This window comes from Nomascus leucogenys, chromosome 11 (genome assembly GCF_006542625.1).
Source record: "Nomascus leucogenys isolate Asia chromosome 11, Asia_NLE_v1, whole genome shotgun sequence".
In the NCBI taxonomy this organism is placed as follows: Eukaryota; Metazoa; Chordata; class Mammalia; order Primates; family Hylobatidae; genus Nomascus; species Nomascus leucogenys.
The window spans coordinates 38182453-38201811 of NC_044391.1; the positions used below are offsets into that span (position 1 = coordinate 38182453).

Sequence of the window (19359 nt, forward strand, 5' to 3'; positions counted from 1 at the left end):
ACTGTGTTAGCCAGGATGGTCTCGATCTCCTGACCTCGTGATCCTCCCGCCTCGGCCTCCCAAAGTGCTGGGATTACAGGCTTGAGCCACCGCGCCCGGCCCCATTGTTCTTTTGTATTTACACTTAGTTGTCTAAAACCCCACCACAATGCTGAATAGATGTGGTGAAAGCCCATACCCTATCATATTCCTGAATTTTGGAGAAAATGTTTATGATTTATTTTTATCTTTCCATTAGCTAGAGTAATCTTTCCTATCTTTTGTCACTGAGTGTGATTTTTGCTTCGGCTTTTTTTTTTTTTTTTTTTTTTTTTTTTGAGACGGAGTCTTGCTCTGTCGCCCAGGCTGGAGTGCAGTGGCGCAATCTCGGCTCACTGCAAGCTCTGCCTCCCGGGTTCACGCCATTCTCCTGCCTCAGCCTCCCGAGTAGCTGGGACTACAGGCGCCCGCCACCACGCCCGGCTAATTTTTTTTTGTATTTTTAGTAGAGACGGGATTTCATCGTGGTCTCGATCTCCTGACCTCATGATCCGCCTGCCTTGGCCTCCCAAAGTGCTGGGATTACAAGCGTGAGCCACTGCGCCTGGCATTGCTTCGGCTTTTTGATAGGTATTTATCAGTTTAAAAATTTGGAAGGATTTGTTATTAACCTTTCTCTTAAATAATTTTGCCAATGGCTGTTACTTTTCTCTCCTTTAATGAGGCTTTATGTATTCTTTCTATTGTAAGTTTCTCTTCTTTCTCCTACCATTGGGTTTGTTTTATGTGACTCTTTTTTAAGTTTGCATTTTAAAAAATATGGGTTTTTGAAATAGTTTTTATTCCCCCTTTATCTTTTTATTTTTCTTTTTAATATTTTTTATTTTTTTCTTTTATTATTATTATTATTTTTGAAATGGAGTCTCACTGTGTTGCCCAGGCTGGAGTGCAGTGGCATGATCTCGGCTCACTGCAACCTCTGCCTCTCAGGTTCAAGTGATTCTCCTGCTTCAGCCTCCCAAGTAGCTGGGATTACAGGCGCCCACCATCACACCCGGCTATTCTTTAAAAATATTTTGGTAGAGACAGCGTTTCACCATGTTGGCCAGACTGGTCTTGAACAACTGACCTCAAGTGATCCGCCCGCTTCGGCCTCTCAAAGTGTTGGGATTACAGGCGTGCGCCACCGCGCCCAGCCCCCTTTTATCTTTTTAGTCAGTTTAAAATATTTTGTTTTAGTTTCCTTCAGTTAGTTCTGTCATCTCAAGTTCTTGGGAGCTTTTATCCTTCTTTTGTTATATTTGTCATATCTCTCTCATGGTACATTTTTTTCTTAGGCATTTTGTGATTTTTTGATTGGCAGCAGTGTTTTTATTTGTTTCTTTGGGAATCCTGTAAGGACTGGGATTTGGAAGGGTCCCTCCTGGGCAAAGTTTGGATATGAGTTTATGAGCTTTTCTCCCCTGAATGCCGTCACCTCTTGTAATCAGCTTTCATTTGAATTGTTTGTCTTGAGGATTCCTGCATGCCTGAAGCAGTGTACTCTTAGACTGCAAGCAGGGGCATGATAGGCTCTTGTTTGATAGGCTCGTGTTTCTCTTTCTTGCAAACGTTTTGAAGAGACTGAAAAGTCTTTGCTGTCTTTCTGGATAGGTTGTTGTGGTTTTTCTCTAACCCCTGACACTAAAAATACAGCTTTTTGGAGATCCCAGTTATGCAAGGGTCTCAGTTCCACTTCCTAGCTCTGCTACGAAACCTAAATCCTTCCCGCAGAACAGTTAGAGACTGTTCTGATCCAGGAACTCCTTCCCCACCTGCTCATGGGACCCCACCGCACCAGCTGTGTGCTTACAGTTCTAGCTTTCCGTTCTCCTTTCATTTCTGGCTTGTAGGAATTTCCCATAGTTTTTCTGTGCTCAGTTACATATTTAAATAAAATGTTACAATCTTTTCAGTGGTTTAAAATATTTGTAGCTGAAAGGATTCTATGGTAGCTCAGTTGCCCATGTTCCAAGAACCCTCTGTGGTGGGCTAAATAACCACACACTCCAAAAAGTCGTTCATATCCTAATCCTTGAAACCTGCAAACACATTACTTTACATAACTAAAAGGACTTTGAAGCTGTGATTAAATGAAGAATCTTGAGATGGGGGGGAGATTCTGGATTATCTGGGTGAGCTTTATGGAATCACACAGGTCCTTGGAAGAGGGAGGAAAGAGGGTCAGAGTCAAAAAGGGATGTGCATATTTGAGGGGTTTGAACATGGTATGCTGCTGGCTTTGAAGACAGAGGAAGGGGTTATATGCCAAGGAATGCAGAAAACCCCCAGAAACTAGACGAAGCAAGGAAACAGATTCTCCCTCTGGAGCTTTCAGGAGTACAACCTGACCAACACAGCCTCCAGAACTGTAAGGCAATACGTTTGTGTTATTTTAAGCCACTACACTTGTGTTAATTTGCAAAAGCAGCGGTAAGAAACCCTCTTTGATGGTTTTAGAGGACTGCCTGGTAGTGGTAATTAGGGTAGACTGAAAACTATATTGAAGACACAGCAGAATCAACTTGGTGAGGAATGCCCTTGACAGAGGGTTATGTAGAAGGAAGCAGCCTCTTTTTTTCCCCTATCTGCAGGAAAAGAAAAAAAACCAGAACAGAGGTACTTGTGAATATTCTAGATAACATTCTCAATAATAGCATAAAGCCTAATCTGAGAACTAAACTAGTGTTTTCTCCCCTCTTTTTGGTTGTAGAGATCTTTTCTTTACATTTACATTAATAGATTCTCATTATTAATGAGCCTATTAGTTGGCAACCGAGTGAGCATTGAAGAGTTTCCTCATTTTGCCGAAACAGTGATGCAAATAATGTATTTGCTTTGCTGGGAGGATGCTGATGAGGGTACCAGAACACTTCACCCTAGCTACGTGGTAAGGATTCCACTGATGGTAAAATTCCAGGCAGGTTCTGTAACAGTGAGAAGTTCCTGATTTGTCAGACTCCAAATAGGTGAATTGTTCTGTATTTCTTTTCTAGGACTGCTGTTGCAAATTACCACAAACATGGTGACTCCAAACAACAGAAATTTATCCCCTCACGGTCCTGGAGACCAGAAGTCCAAAATCAAGGTGTCCACAGAGTCAGGCTCTCTCGGGGACCTAGGGGAGAATCTGTTCTTGTGTCTTCCGTTTTCTGGTGGCTGCTGGCATTCTTTGTGGCTGCATTAGTCTCTGCCTCTTTTTTTTTATGTCACTTTCTACATTGTGTGTGTGTCTCTCTCTAATTTCCCTGTGCCTCTCTCTTAAGGATACCTGTTATGACATTTGGGGCCCACCTCATAATCTAGGATACAACATTTAGGGCCCACCTCATAATCTAGGATAAGCATCTCCTTTAAAGATCCTTAATTTAGTTGCATCTTTTATCATATGAGATAATATTTATCCTTGGCCGGGCGCGGTGGCTCATGCCTGTAATCCCAGCACTTTGGGAGGCCGAGGCAGGTGGATCACCTGAGGTCAGGAGTTCGAGGCCAGCCTGGCCAACATGGTGAAACCCCGTCTCTACTAAAAATACAAAAATTAGCTGGACGTGGTGGCGTATGCTTGTAATCCCAGCTCCTGGGAAGGCTGAGGTGGGAGAATCACTTGAACACAGGAGGTGGAGGTGGCAGTGAGCCGAAATTGCGCCATTGCACTCCAGCCCGGGTGAAAGAGCAAAACTCTGTCTCCAAAAAATAAAATAAAAAATAAATAAATAATAAATACTTATTCTTTTACTACTTAAGGTTATATTCACAGAGGGGTCAGCTGGCCTATTCTATTTATCTGAATTTTTTTGTGTGTCGGGGGGAGATTATTGTTCTATACTCTCACTCGCCTTATAAAAAATCTCTGGTGTAGCAATTATTTGATTATTTGTCCTATTGTAATTTTTCATTCTCTCCTATACTGACTTCTAGAGCAAGGGTCCGAAAACTACAGCCCACAGCCAGATCCATCTCATTGACTATTTTTGTACAGCCTGCTAGCTTAGAATGGTTTCACATTTTTGAATGCTAAAAAAAAAAAAGGAATGATATTTTGTGATACCTTAAAATTATATGAATTCAAATTTTGGTATGTATAAATAGTTACTGGAACACAGCCCTGCCTGCTCATTTGTTTACATATTGTCTGTCACTGCTTTTGTGTACAGTGGTAGAGTTGAATAGTTGTGGCAGAGACCATGTGATCTGCAAAGCCTGATAATAAATATCTGGCCCTTTGCAGAGAAAGTTTGCCAAGCCCTGTTCTAATAGGGATGTCTTGTCTCTGGCTTTTAACACATACTCAGCATCAAGTACTTGTCGATGAATAATTAACTTTTAATTTAATATGTAAGCATGTGTAACTTTTAATATTCTCATATTTAAGAATTTCAGTAATATAGTAAGGATGTAGTATAATTCCCAAAAGGATTTAAAGAATCTTTTAAAGATCTTAAAGAACTATGGGGTTAGAAGAATTTTATTAGTAATACCAGGTTATTCATGCTTCTTATCTTTTTTGGCTCTAAGACTTAAAAGATACAATGTAGTTCTTCCTGTGAATTTAACTGAATTAGGATATATGCATCACACCCAGGACTTGGATGTTGGCAAATGTGATGGTTAATTTTATATGTGAACTTGGCTAGGCTATGGTGCCCAGTTGTTTGGTCAAGCACTAGCCTAGATGTTGCTGCAAAAGTATTTTGTAGATGTGACTAACATTTACAATCAGTTGACTTTAAATCATATTACCTTCCATCATGTGAGTGGGACTTATCCCATCAGTTGAAGACCTTAAGAACAAAGATTAAGGTTTTCTGAGGAAGAAGGAATTCTGCTTGAGTTTCCAGCCTGCTGGCCAGCCCTACAAATTTCTGACTTGCCAGTCACGACAATCATGTAAGCCAATTCTTTAAAATCTCTCTGTCTCTGTTTCACTGTTGGATTTTCACTCAACAGATAGATAGATATAGATATAGATATATTTCCTATTGGTTCTGTTTCTCTGGAAACAGAAATACAGCAAGCTGCTCTGATGTCTTACACATGTGGACCGTCTTCAGTGTTTGGTACCATGATGCAGCAAGGATGCTAAGCATAGCCCTCCTGCCGCGCATCATCCAGCCCTCCTTCTTCCTTCGCACCTCCTTCAGGCTTCTGTCTTTTACAGCTCCTGAAAGGAAATGTGTTAAATTTGAATACCACAGAGTCAGAAATAAGCTCACTTGTGAAGGGGCAGAGGACTTTTTCTCAGTCCAAGACTGAAGTTGTGAGAAGACTGTCAGTGAGTATGATAAAATGAAACAGAGGCAAATGGGCCTGCTGATAAGGAGCAGTTGGGAAAATGAGAAGGACTATACGAATTTCTGAGTAGCAAAATTTGTGAAAATTTTTGCCTCTCCTTGTCCCTCTGAAAAGAAAAGCTTGCTGGGTGTACCAACTGCAGTGGAGCCCACCAAGTCCATATAACTCTCTAATTTGATTATATTATGCTATAGATGGTTCCTTTTATTCTCAAGTATTGTCTCTTTGGCAAAAAAAAAAAAAAACAAAAAAATTTCTATAAGAGTATAAATAGACACTCATGTAGCAGTTTTGCTTGTGTATCTACATATGTAAGAAGGTTTACTATACCAGTAGATATAAAATTTGCCTGATAAACTATTACATTACATATGAAAATTTACACATTTGAGCAGAAAAAGATCCATTTGAGTAAGTGGTAATTTATTTTTATATTTCTAAGCAAAGTTTATCAGGCTTTTAAATGGTGCTAGAAAATAGATTTTTTATGTTTTGATTCTTCCTAATTGGGTATTATGGTGTCAGATTGCTCCGGAAATGGTTGACTCACGATTGGAGTGAAGATACTGTGTCCTTCCTGTTCAACAACCTGTCCCCCATTCCTCCCCTAATACCTACGTGAGCTTCATCTTCTATAAGTGAATTATCATCTTTATGTGGCATGCTATTTTTAAGTGGGATTTTAAAGAAGTAATACCATTTTGAATTTTACAGGTCATAGCCAGTAGGCATGTGTTCTTCAGCCAGTGTTGTTTTATAAATATATGAATAAAACAATTGGAATATCAAATAATTTCTTTTTGCTCATAATACTAGTTCACTTTAAATAGCTAAAGTCTCTTACATTCTTTTTATTCTGCTAAGAGTTTTAATGATCTCTCTATGTATGATTTTTAATAAAATAGATGATGACATTTAAAGCAATTAATTTCAGCAGCAATTCTATGAGCAGGTTTTGAGTATTCCCCAGGGACCTGGTCTTGTGACAGATTCTGGGGCTGTATAGCCAGGTGAAAAGATGTGGGTACTTACTCTCAAGTTGCTGCCAGTCTTCTGGAGAGACAAGCTTGGAAACACAATTTGTGATGAAGGGAACGAGAGAACCACGTTCCAGGAACAGAGATCAGCCAGAAAACGGAGGGATTTATTTAGTTCGTTGGGACTAGGAGGGCTTCCCAGGGAAAATTACAGTGCATTTAGGCTTTGAAGGAAACATAGGTGATGTCCATTTGAAGAGATCAATATGTTGGACTGAGCTTGGCATCAAGAACTTTTTGCCTATGTGATTTCTTCAAAATCTTAAGTAGCATGCATTTAGGCTCTTAGTAAACAGATAACTTCTGAGGCTTTGTGAGAATTTTGGGTATTATTATATTAGTCTTTTTTTTCTTTTGCAAGAATAAAGCACACCTGGGGATTAATGTAATTTGTTAAAACAATACTGCCTATTGAGATCTTGTGTGTATTCTTGTATCAAGTTTTAGTGCTTATTTGTAAGAGACTAAGTAGGCGCCTGAAGGATATTGTTGATATTTAATTAACTGGCATTTTCCCCATTCTCTCTCCTCTCCCTCGTCCTCTACCCCTGCCCCCTGGGTGTTTTTGCAGTTGGTTAGTCTGCTGCTAATTGGAATTGCTGCGTGGGGCATTGGCTTCGGGCTGATTTCCAGTCTTCGAGTGGTGGGCGTGGTCATTGCGGTGGGCATCTTCTTGTTCCTGATTGCTTTAGTGGGGCTGATTGGAGCCGTAAAACATCATCAGGTGTTGCTATTTTTTGTATCCTTTTTAAAAATCAAGATTTTACCCTTGATGACTACTTTGATGGTTACAACTAATTTAACATTATCACTAGGAAATTTATTGCCAGAAAGCAACTCCAAGCAAGCCTTATGCATATTTGTTCAGGAACTATTAGAAACATTTCTTAGGGTAATGTTATTGTATGTTTTCATATTCTCACCCTGTCCTTGTGACATTCTGAAGAATATATTCTGCAAGTTCCGTGTAGTCCTATTTATGTATTGTAAATTCAGAGTTAAATTGATTTGGTGACTTCTAGGCCCTTTTTTACATGTTAATGTTTGGTTGAGAATGTCAGGTTTTTTTAGACTTAATATTAAAAAAGCTTACATGTATTTATCTATAGCTATTTCTGTTTTGTGTATGTAAGAATTTTTATTTTATTCTGAATGAAATTCTAATCTATTTTTAGTTATGTAATTATCATGACTAGTATTTTTCTATAAAAATTTGATGCAGCTTTGTATTACCAAAATAATAATATGTGTATCCTTTTTGAACTTTCTTTAAGTGCCATCTGTTCTGTATCCTGGGTTAATTACTTCTCGTGCATTCTAAAGTTGTCGGTACGTTTGTACCTCTGTTTTATGCCATTTTAAGAATATTTAGAAATATCCTTAACTTCTAACTCTCAGTATATGATTATTCTGTTACTTGTATTTATTGTTCAGTTTTCTGTATCTTGTGCTTGTTTAGCCCTGAACCAGGAGCAACAGGTAAGCTAAGACTTTTTTCTTCTACTTTATTATACCACATAGCATGAGTATGAAACAAAGGAGATAAATGATTAAAATATAAAATAATTTCATCTTGCGCAGAATGCCACCTTCACTCTGGATAGCAAAACTCTCTTGTTCCCTTTTCATTAGCGCAGCAGGTTGGAGCCGGACACCATCAGGTGTTGCCATTGTCGGTATCTTTTTAATCGGATTTTGCTTTCACTGGGTTAAAAAGTGCTATGGCTAAAAGATGTTCCCCCAGTCTTTTCCCACTAGTATGCAATGAAACATTTGCTCCAGAATGTTTGCGGTTCCATTCTAGCAATGACTCTTTTCAAGCTCTAATATGTAGGCAAATCCAGGTTTCTGTCATGGAGCAACAGAACTTCTGCCTTGTTAACGCTCTGAGAATTATGCCTTTGAACCAAGTGCTTCTTTTAAATTACATTTAAATTCTTTTAAATGCAGGTAAAAATTAGGAGTTTGTCAGTCTTGGGATAGAAATAGTGCCTTAATTTTTGCTGCAAACTGAGGAATAAGCCTTTGAAAAGTTTTAAGGATTTTTAAAATAAAAATTATTTTAGGTACACTTAGTACTAAAAGTTACAGGCTCCAGCTTTATACATTTTCTGCAGGGATGACACATTTTATATATTAAATTCATTCACTAGGGTCAGCTTCTGGAGGTTGGTTGGAACAATACGGCAAGTGCTCGAAATGACATCCAGAGAAATCTAAACTGCTGTGGGTTCCGAAGTTTTAACCCAAATGACACCTGTCTGGCTGTAAGTACATTGTATAATGTATGTTTTTGGAAATGTATTACAGATAAATAATGATTAACATGGAAGAAATGGACTTTCTGATGCTGAATTGTATTTCAGAATTATTTTATATATATATATTTACATTATATTTCCATGTCCTCTGTTATATCATTTGCCTGTTCTCAAATACCCACTCCAGAGTGTTGAGAATTTCAAGGCCCTGTTGGACACAGATGCTAATGGTTTATTGTCCCTAATTTCTTCCCATCCTTCTCTTCCTAGAACAAGTTGTGAAAGAAATAACAGTACGTCAGTTCATGTGTTCATATTTTGGGGAAAATCCTGTTATCACTTCTCTGAGCCCTAAGCTGAATATTTCCTCAGTGAGACTTCTTTTGTGAGATTTTCTCCTTGTAGGGGGTCTGTGTTATGTTTCTGTTGCTGCATAACACGTTATTACACAGCAATAGAAACACACTGGCTTTACAATTTAGTGGCTTTAAATAGCCATTTATTATCTCACAGTTTCCCTGGGTCAGGCTTGGCTGGGTCCTCTGCTCACCTGGCTGAAATCAAGGTGTCATCTGAGGCTGCAGCCTCATCTGAAGCTTAGGGTCCTCTCCCCACGCTCAGTGGTTGTTGGAAGAATTCAGTCTTTGTGGCTGTGGGACCGCTCCTGTTTTTTTGCTGCCTGTTGGCTGGAGGTCTCTCTCTGCAACTAGAAGCTGCTCTCAGGTCCTATGTTACTCTTTCACAATGTGGCAGCATCAAAGTCACCGTGAGAATGTCTCCATTCTGTTAAGATGGAGTCTTTTGTAATGAATAATGGAGTCTTATCTAATGTAACGTAACATGGAAGTGACTGTCCTATCATAGTCACAAGTTCCACGCATACTCAAGAGCAGTGATTGTATAGGGTGTGTACACCGTTGAGGGCGAAGGCGGGAGTCTTGGGGGCCATCTTAGAGATTTGCACACTAAAAAACCAAGGCCTCAGATTGGATATAATACTCTTAGACACTAATTTTGTGTGTATGCAGTTTTTATGGGCTTTTCGTAAATGTATTTTGAAATAAAGGTTTTTTTTTACTTTAATTGGTGCAGAGCTGTGTTAAAAGTGACCACTCGTGCCCCCCATGTGCGCCAATCATAGGAGAATATGCTGGAGAGGTGTTGAGATTTGTTGGTGGCATTGGCCTCTTCTTCAGTTTTACAGAGGTATGTGCAAATAACAATATTTTTCCTCCTTTGCCACAGAGATTCCTGTTTTGTATGGCAAAGGGCCTTGATTCTTGTAATGTTATCAGTGAGCATTTTCATTGAGAACTAGCACTGTAAAAAGAGGAACCTTGGTTTAGAATCAGAAGATCTTACAAGTCTGTTAATAGCACCAACTTTAGGACCGGGTGAAATGCTTGATCTGTCTCCTCTTATGTAAAATTTAATGAACTAATGAGTGAGATTAGATTGAATTATCTCTAGGGTCTCTTCTATTTCTACAGTTGTATGATGAATTATAATTTTAATTTGGAAAAGGTAGGACAAAATATGTACGTTAATGTCTATAATACACAGACATACATATATAAAAAGATACACTTTGAAAAATTGCCTTCCTACACCATTTTTCATTCCCCTGTTCCTAGCCTTCTAAAACCTATGCATAATGTCTATATGTGTATAATGTATTGTGTATAATATGCAATTAATATATAGTACAATATGTATGTGTATTTATCATATATTTTATTCAAGTTTAGTTTCTTTTTTTCCTCATCGAGAATGAAATATGTACATTTGGCTGTCATTAACAGCATAGGAAAAAAAAGACCAAGATTAGTATTCTTTTTTTTTCTTTTTTTGAGATGGAGTCCTGCTCTGTCGTCCAGGCTGGAGTGCAGTGGCACGATCTTGGCTCACTGCAAGCTCCACCTCCTGGGTTCACACTATTCTCCTGTCTCAGCCTCCTGAGTAGCTGGGACTACAGGCGCCCGCCACCACGCCCGGCTAATTTTTTATATTTTTAGTGGAGATGGGGTTTCACCGTGTTAGCCAGGATGGTCTCGATCTCCTGACCTCGTGATCTGCCCACCTCGGCCTCCCAAAGTGCTGGGATTACAGGCATGAGCCACCGTGCCCAGCCTAATATTCATTTTTTATTTTTATTTATTTATTTTGAGACAGAGTCTTGCCCTGTCGCTTAGGCTGGAGTGTAATGGTGCAATCTCGGCTTACTACAAGCTCCACCTCTTGGGTTCAAGCGATTCTCCCACCTCAGCCTCCCGAGTAGCTGGGATTACAGGCATGCGCCACTACACCCAGCTAATTTTTGTATTTTTAGTAGAGACAGGGTTTCACCATGTTGGCCAGGCTGGTCTGGAATCCCTGGCCTCAAGTGATCTGCCGACCTCAACCTCACAAAGTGCTGGGGTTACAGGTGTGAGCCATTGCACCCGGCCCAGTATTCATTTTTTTAAAATTCCCTCTGACTTCCCTTTTTAGTCTGACCATTTTTTCATTTCACTTTTTCTCAGAAAAGAGCTATCTGACTTGTGAGTTGGTTGTGACATTAATTCTAGAAAAATGATATACAGCTTGACAAAAATTCTGTGCATTTCTCTCTTTTTTTGTTTAAAAACCGTAGATTTTTGTTATGAAAACTTAAAAATACAGATAGAGAAAAACTGGAGTAATTTCTCTCCACACATCAGCTAGAGTCAGCAGTTATCAGAATTTTGCCATGTGGCTTCTTTTTTATATCTGGAATTTATTTTGAGAATTTGGTTCTTTTGAGCAGCCCAGTTTTCTTGTCATCAGATCACACTGCCTTCAGTTTTGCTATTTTTTAAGTGGGAGTTCTTTAAAAATAGAACTCATGAGTCTTAGATTTCTAAAGTGTTCTTTCATGGAATCCTGCTTTATATCTTACATACTATCTCCTTTGGAAATCTGGCTAGAGATTTTTATAACTTATGCAACCTGGTTTTTTGGATAGTGATAGTGGTAGGCTCTCTCACTTTTTAAGTTTATATTTTGCTCAATATTTTACAGAATCACAGATTCTCAGAATTTGAAGGGATGCAGTTACTTAGCTGACAACTTCTTCTCATAGGTGAAATAGAAAGATTTGATTTGGACTATTTATTATACCTTTAAACAAACCTAAACCATGAGAGAAACATTGATTTAGAATCTGAAAAAAGCTATGATGATTAGTATATGTTCTTTGTAGTAACTTCAGAAAATACAAAAAATTATGAAGATGAAAAATTAGACAGACGTAGCTGCTAAAATTACCTACTCAGAAACAATCACTTGTATTTTGGCATATTTCCTTCTGCCTGTTCTATATTTAATAAAATGAGTACCAGCTTATTGCATATTCTACATATACTTTATTTTTCTACATACATTGTCATGTTCTGAGCAATATATTTTGGTGACCTACTGCACACTGAGCATAGGTTCTAGAGACCGCAGAGTTGATGATGATGTCTAATCAAAGTTACCTTTGAAAAGTGCGCTCTTAATCATGAACACTTTTGTAAGCTTGAAGTTCAATCATTATCCAGTTTTGATCTTTTTGCATTTTGGATGTGGCCTTCCTTTCCATCCCTCTCTGAACAGTGGGGCAAGGAAGGGGAGAGATTTTCCCCTTTTGTCACTTACAGCCGAGTTGGAGGAATACAATTCTGGTAAAATGTGGCTCCAGTTTATGAGTATTTAGTTTGTTTGATTGCTTTCTTCCCATAAGGACTGTGATTTACACTCTCAGCATATATCCAGGGGTGATAGTCAAAATATTAACATCCTCAAAAATTCTGACCAGAAGCTCCCTGTGCTAAAAATTTCCAAGGTGGGGAGCTTTGGCAAATGATATTTGGGCAGGTTGAGGTCAGGGCGGGGGATCTCAAAGAAATAGTTGTTTTACTACGGATATGTAAGTATTTCCGTGTTGTAACAGCTAGTGTGGCTGAGAACAGCCAGTGACATGTCAGATTACGGAATAAAACCACAAAAGTGGGGTAGTTTATGGACTCCAGGTTTGAACATGGGCTCTACCACTAAGGACCTGTGTGATTATTCTATTTAACCTCTCGTTGCCTCAGTTTCCTCACTGGTAAAATGACAATATTGATAGTATCTATTTTGTGAAAGCTGTTGGGAGGATTATATGAATTTGTAGTTTGTAGAATGGTACTTTTCGTAAAGAACTCTTTGTTATGATTGTTAAATACATTTCTTTTCCCCCATTAGATGGATTCCAAAACAGATGACTTTCCACGTCTTCAAATCAGGCTTACCTTTCCTTGATTCAACCTGCAGACCTCAGTCCACCAGCCCATACATGTTGTAGCTATAAACACTGCCAGTTATGAATCTTACAGTAATTTGTGGGTTCTTATTGTGGTCAATGGAGAGAATCTGGCACTTAACCTAATTCTCTAGAAGTATGTTTAAAAGGGCTAATGGTGGCTACAAAGTCACATAAACAAAATTTCGGTTAAAAGTTGGCACACGTGTAAAGTGGGAGATATAGTTTAAACTCATTCTATTAAAATTTTGTATCTTTTTTAGTCTAAAAAGTTAGAATTTTCATTTATTTAAAATAAACCAACTTTGAAATAGAAACAGAGCACACATTTCTTAATTTAAAAAACTGTACTGGCTAACAATTTAGTGAACTTGGTGTAGGAAATGGCACAGTAACAGCTTTATCTCTTCTACCAAGAGGGGTAGGAATTATAACATTTTAAATTTCTGTGTTGGAAAATTTTTTCATTTTAAGATTTTTGCTATTGCTTACATTTGACTGAACCTAGTTTATTCCTGAATTATCAAAATATATGCTATTTTAGCTATTTAGACTACTTTGACTTTGTATTAGTTTTCCATATTTCCGCTGTAACAAATTACCACACACATAGTTGCTTAAAACAACACAGACTTATTGTCTTACAGTTTTGGAGATCAAAAGTTTAAAATAAAGGTACCTTCTGGAGGACAGGCTCACCAGCCCCCTCTTTACATCTTCAAAGCCAGGAAAGTTGCAGCTTCTCTTTCTATTTCTCTTTACTTCTGCCATCACAGTGTCTTCTCTCCATGTTTCTGACTCTGTCCTTCCTGCCTCCGTCATGTGTGTCCCCCTGTGATTATATCATTGAGCCCACCTGGGTAATAATCTCTTTATCTTGAGACCCTTAACCACACCCGCAAAGTCCCTGTTACTGTGTAAGGTAACATATTTGCAGGTCGTAGGGGTTAGGACATGGACATCCTTCAGGGCCAGTCATTCAGTTTACCACAGTGTGCGTTTTAATTTTTTCTCAGCGCCCATCATTTGGTTTACTTCATTTCAAAAAGAAAAAAAACCTCTCCCCGTTGAACAAAAGATGCAAAGCGATTCAGAGGTTCCAAAGTTATTTTATTGATAAACTGAATAAATATACATAAATGTTACTTTCTTTTTCTTTATTTTATTATTTTTTTCCCCGTTCCAGATCCTGGGTGTTTGGCTGACCTACAGATACAGGAACCAGAAAGATCCCCGCGCGAATCCTAGTGCGTTCCTTTGATGAGAAAACAAGGAAGATTTCCTTTCGTATTGTGATCTTGTTCACTTTCTGTAATTTTCTGTTAAGCTCGATTTGCCAGTTTAAGGAAGGAAACACTATCTGGAAAATTACCTTATTGATAGTGGAATTATATATTTTTACTCTATGTTTCTCTAAATTTTTTTTCTTTTTCCGTTGCTGAAAAATATTTGAAACTTGTGGTCTCTGAAGCTCAGTGGCACCTGGAATTTACCGTATTCAGTGTCGGGCACTGTCCACTGTGGCCTTTCTTAGCATTTTTACCTGCAGAAAAACTTTGTATGGCACCACTGTGTTGGTCATATGGTGAATCTAAACGTACATCTCACTGGTATAATTATATGTAGCACTGTGCTGTGTAGATAGTTCCTACTGGAAAAAGAGTTGAAGTTTATTAAAATCAGAAAGTATAAGATTCTATTATGTTAAGGGAAATCCAAATTCCCAATTTTTTTTTGTCTTTTTAGGAAAGATGTGGTAAAATATGTTAGTATAAAAATGATAATTTACTTGTAGTCTTTTATGATTACACCAATGTGTTCTAGAAATAGTTATGTCTTAGGAAATTGTGGTTGAGTTTTTGACTTTTACAGGTAAGTGTGAAGGAGAAGTGGTTTCATGAAATGTTCTAATGTAGAATAACATGTACCTTCAGCCTCCATCAGAATGGAACGAGTTTTGAGTAATCAGGAAGTATATCTGTATAATCTTGATATTGTTTTATAATAATTTGAAGTCTAAAAGACTGCATTTTTGAACAAGTTACTATTAATGTGTTGGCCCACGTAGCAAAAAGATATTTGATTATCTTAAAAATTGTTAAATACCGTTTTCATGAAATTTCTCAGTATTGTAACAGCAACTTGTCAAACCTAAGCATATTTGAATGTGATCTCCCATAATTTGAAATTGAAATCGTATCGTGTGGCTCCATATATTCTGTTAAAAAATTAAAGGACAGAAACCTTTCTTTGTGTATGCATGTTTGAATTAAAAGAAAGTAATGGAACAATTGGTGGATGAATGAAGTGAGGTGGAATTCTTTTCTTTCTGCTTTAGGTTCTCTCTGTTGGACTTAGAACTGGGTATTGCTATTTTAGTGTATAATCAAGCTGCGGAAATAAATTTCCAGCATTAATGTCTATTGGTAGTCATCCTCAAATCCTTTCTTGAAATGTTTCAGTGGCTAATATTATCTCCATGGTGAGAAAAAGTTTTTCTAAAAAGAGAAGCCATTAATATTTATTTGGGAAAAATATGTAAGTTATTTCCCATTACGAAAAATTATTAATTTCTTGTTTTACATTCTAGGTAGCATGTGGTATTTTATTGTCTTACTAGGTTTTTAGACCGAGAGAGGGTTAAGTGGTTGATCTGTAGAGTTTTGGAGCATTTTGTAGGTTTGTCACTTCCATGACTTTGCAACACTAGCTAATCTTCCAAGGAAACAGAATCGTGCCATTTTCACAATGTTATATGAGCGCTGGGGTAGCCCTAACAGTGTCCCCACTTATACTATAAGATAAGATAAGATTATAAGTGACACATGAAGGGAGATTTTATTATTATTTTTTATTATTATACTTTAAGTTCTGGGATAGATATGCAGAATGTACGGGTTGTTACACAGGTATACATGTGCCATGGGGGTTTGCTGCACCTATTAAACTGCCATCGAGGTAGGAGATTTTAAAATTCTGTCTTCCTTTAAGGCATTTGGCATTTTCCATGTTTGTTTTGTTACATTTTGAAATTCTTATAAGGCTCTGGAATCTCCTAATGTAATACTTTCCTTGGTACAAATGATTATGTGTGGAAAGGCTATTCCATAGAGAATCAGCCCTTACCTTGGTTTGTGCTCTAATTGCAGTGCCCTTATTTGGGTCAACACAGTATGCTTCATGCTGAAGTTGAATGATGCATCCTGGAAATTCTAACAAAGGAAGGTTTCTTCTTCTGTTCAAATATAGATTGACTGATGTCAGCCTTCCTCAAGTGTGTTACTTAAAAAGCAAAGTGCAAAGAGAACAGCTGCAGGGTGAGAAGTCTAAACACATTTTTGAAAGTAGCCTGGTGCTGACAAAATGCATTTAATCATGCCCAAGCCTTCATGAAATTGAGTTCATTAAATTAGGATTTTAAATCATTATGGCTAAGAAAAACATGTATATCTAAATATTAAATAAAATGTAAAGATATCTAAGATGTTAAGATTTTAGTAAAATAAGTTAATGAAAAAGAAAGTCAGGGTCTGGGAAGTATGAATATTTAGGACTACTAAACTATGGGATTATAAGAGTGGGTAATGACAGTTAGCCACTCAAGAAATACACATTTTCAAGCACCAAGGTTGTCCCTATCAAATGAGTCTGGGCTTTCTGTTTTCTCAGGCAGATCTGAAGGTGATAGATTACCTAACACCTTCTGTGATGCTTCCCGTGATCTTTGTGTCTGGGTGCATGTTTAGTGGAAAAAACCTCTGAATAAGTCAGTCCTGAATCCCAGATGGCCCTGCTATGATCCTGCAAAGGTCATCCTGATCCCAGGATTAGAGAGGGCCACTGCCCACATGCACAGAAATGCTGCCACAAACACGTAGTGTCAGAGGAGGATGGGTTTCAGATCAGGGTCTGTCCTTGAATTACAACAAAGGGCTGTAGGGCAAACAAAGACCCTAGATGTCCTTTCTTCCCAAACCTAGCATTTCTTTAAAAAGAAACTGTACTGCTTAAAAAAATCTCTTCTTCTCTATTTGCACATTCCATTTATAGGAATGTTTTTTGGCACATTTGCCCAGTCAGCCTTGATGTTAAGGGTTAAATTTTATATAGAGAATATAATACTAATACAAAGGAAAAAAGAGTTCAGCTATAATTTCTAAAATCTGAGCTTGTTGTAGCTTAAATTCATCTCAGATACTCTGTTATCTAAGCAACAATGTGTTTGGTGTGAAAACCAGTTTCGCATGTTCGACCTGAGTTACATGCTGCTGAATGGAACCTTTCATAGAAGGAAAGGAAACCAGACATGTGGCTTTTAGTGCTTCGTTTCCTTGAGCCGAAACCTCCTCCTACAATTTTTCTAAATATTTGTTTAACTCTGTTAAAGTTTATTCATTATTTTGCAAATACGCTAAATACGTGAAACTGTTTCAATTTTTAGCTGGTACTAAAAAAGTTAGAATCAAATTTTTCCATAGTATTTCATAGGAGAAAAACAGTTTTAGTCATTGTGATTGTACAGACATGACCATTCACATGTGAATTGTTTTATTAGAGATGACAATAAAGTTAAAAACCAGCTTTTCCAGGGTTCTGGATAAGTGAGGGGATTGGTGTAAAGTTTTGTTCTGTATTTGGTACGTTTGGGACTAAAATAATTTTTAGACCAGGCTTTCTATGCCAAATGAAATCAGAATATGTGTTAGTGAATGTGTTCTAAATAAATTTAAGAGTGCAATCCACCCTTTCCCCAACACCTCCACTCCACGAGAAGAGGAGAGAGAGAAGGGAACGGGGCTTTTCATGTGGACATGTTTCTTAAATGTCATAACTGAGCAATTGTAGTCATTGAAATACCTCTTGAAAATATGAGAAAGGGGAAAATCAAACTCTGCCATGTGGCAGGCCAATTCTCGTCACTCTCCTTAGGAAAACCAGCTTTTGGGCCGGGCGCGGTGGCTCACGCTTGTAATCCCAGCACTTTGGGAGGCCGAGGCGGGCGGATCACGAGGTCAGGAGATCGAGACCACGGTGAAACCCCGTCTCTACTAAAAATACAAAAAATTAGCCGGGCATGGTGGCGGGCGCCTGTAGTCCCAGCTACTCGGAGAGGCTGAGGCAGGAGAATGGCGTGAACCCGGGAGGCAGAGCTTGCAGTGAGCAGAGATCGCGCCACTGCACTCCAGCCTGGGTGAGAGCACAAGACTCCGTCTCAAAAAAAAAAAAAAAAAAGAAGGAAAACCAGCTTTTGGAATTCATTTTCAAATGAGGATTTGAGTCCTGTGAGTTAAAATATATGTCAAAGAATGGACTTTGACATCACTTGGAGGGTGAAACCACTTTGCCTACTTTCAGGATCTTGCTTTTCATAGGTCATGGAGTCCTAACTTGACAAGTAGCCTTTTAATAGGTTGAGCTGACTTGACTTGGACTTTGAAGTCAAGGTCCTTGGACTGAAGGAAGTTCTATTCTTGCCTTAGAGCTTTTAATGATTTTTCTCCTGACTGGTATTCTTATCAGTGATTGCTAGTTAGAGGGTTCTCAGAAGACTACTTAGAATTACTGAATTCAAGAAAGAAAGAAAACACAGTTAGACAGGCATAGAAGATCATTTGAAGATTGTTGCTCCGAAATCGGTAAAAATGGTTTAATTAGGCATGTTGACTGTCTGTGTAAATGACGTTTACAGATGATTTATGTTAGCTACATTTTTTTAACAGTTAATTCCTGTTTTTTTCTCCCTAAGCTGTTGGATCTCAGATAAAACTGAAATTTTTGTTACTGTGGTAAATACATATAGCATAAAAGCTATCATTTTAACCATTCATAAGCTTGTAGTTCAGTGGCAGTAAGTACATTCATATTGTTATGCAACCATCGCCACCATGCATTTCCATAACTTTTAGTCTTCTGTACCCACTAAGCAATAACTCCTCATTCCCCTCTTCCCCTGGCAACCTCCACTCCACTTTCTATATGAAAACGATTCTGGGTACCCCATATGGGTGAAATTGTATAGTAGCTGTCCTTTTGTGACTGGCTTATTTACTGAGCATAATGCCCTCAAGGTTCATCCACGTTGTTACATATGCCAGAACTTTCTTCTTCTTTTTTTTTTTCATTGAGATGGGGTCTTGCTATGTTGGACAGGCTGGTCTTGAATTCCCGGGCTCAAGCAGTTCTCCACCTCCACCTCCCAAAATGCTGGGATTACAGGCATGAATCACTGCACCCAGCCATGAATTTTCTTCAAGATTTGATAATATTTCCTTGTATGTATATGTCACATTTTGTTTGTCCATTCATCCATTGATGGACACTTGAGTTGTTTCCACCTTTTAGCTATTGTGGATAATGCTATGAGCGTGGGTGTATAAATATCTGTTCCCTGCTTTTAGTTCATAAGCGTATACCCAAGAGTGGAATTACTGGGTTGGATGGTAGT

The 19359-nt window shown here is 38.1% G+C and overlaps 1 protein-coding gene across 1 annotated transcript in view; it reads left to right on the forward strand.

The window, feature by feature from the left end:
- Positions 1 to 15214, forward strand: part of TSPAN13 (tetraspanin 13) — a 31757-nt gene extending 16543 nt beyond the window's left edge. Inside the window, exons 2-6 of the mRNA XM_003252609.4 lie at positions 6922 to 7089; positions 7749 to 7829; positions 8504 to 8617; positions 9704 to 9817; positions 14101 to 15214. Coding sequence (XP_003252657.1) covers positions 6922 to 7089; positions 7749 to 7829; positions 8504 to 8617; positions 9704 to 9817; positions 14101 to 14175 — 552 coding nt within the window. The 3' untranslated portion in view covers positions 14176 to 15214. The remainder of the gene's footprint in view (positions 1 to 6921; positions 7090 to 7748; positions 7830 to 8503; positions 8618 to 9703; positions 9818 to 14100) is intronic.
- The last annotated feature ends 4145 nt before the right edge of the window (positions 15215 to 19359 follow it).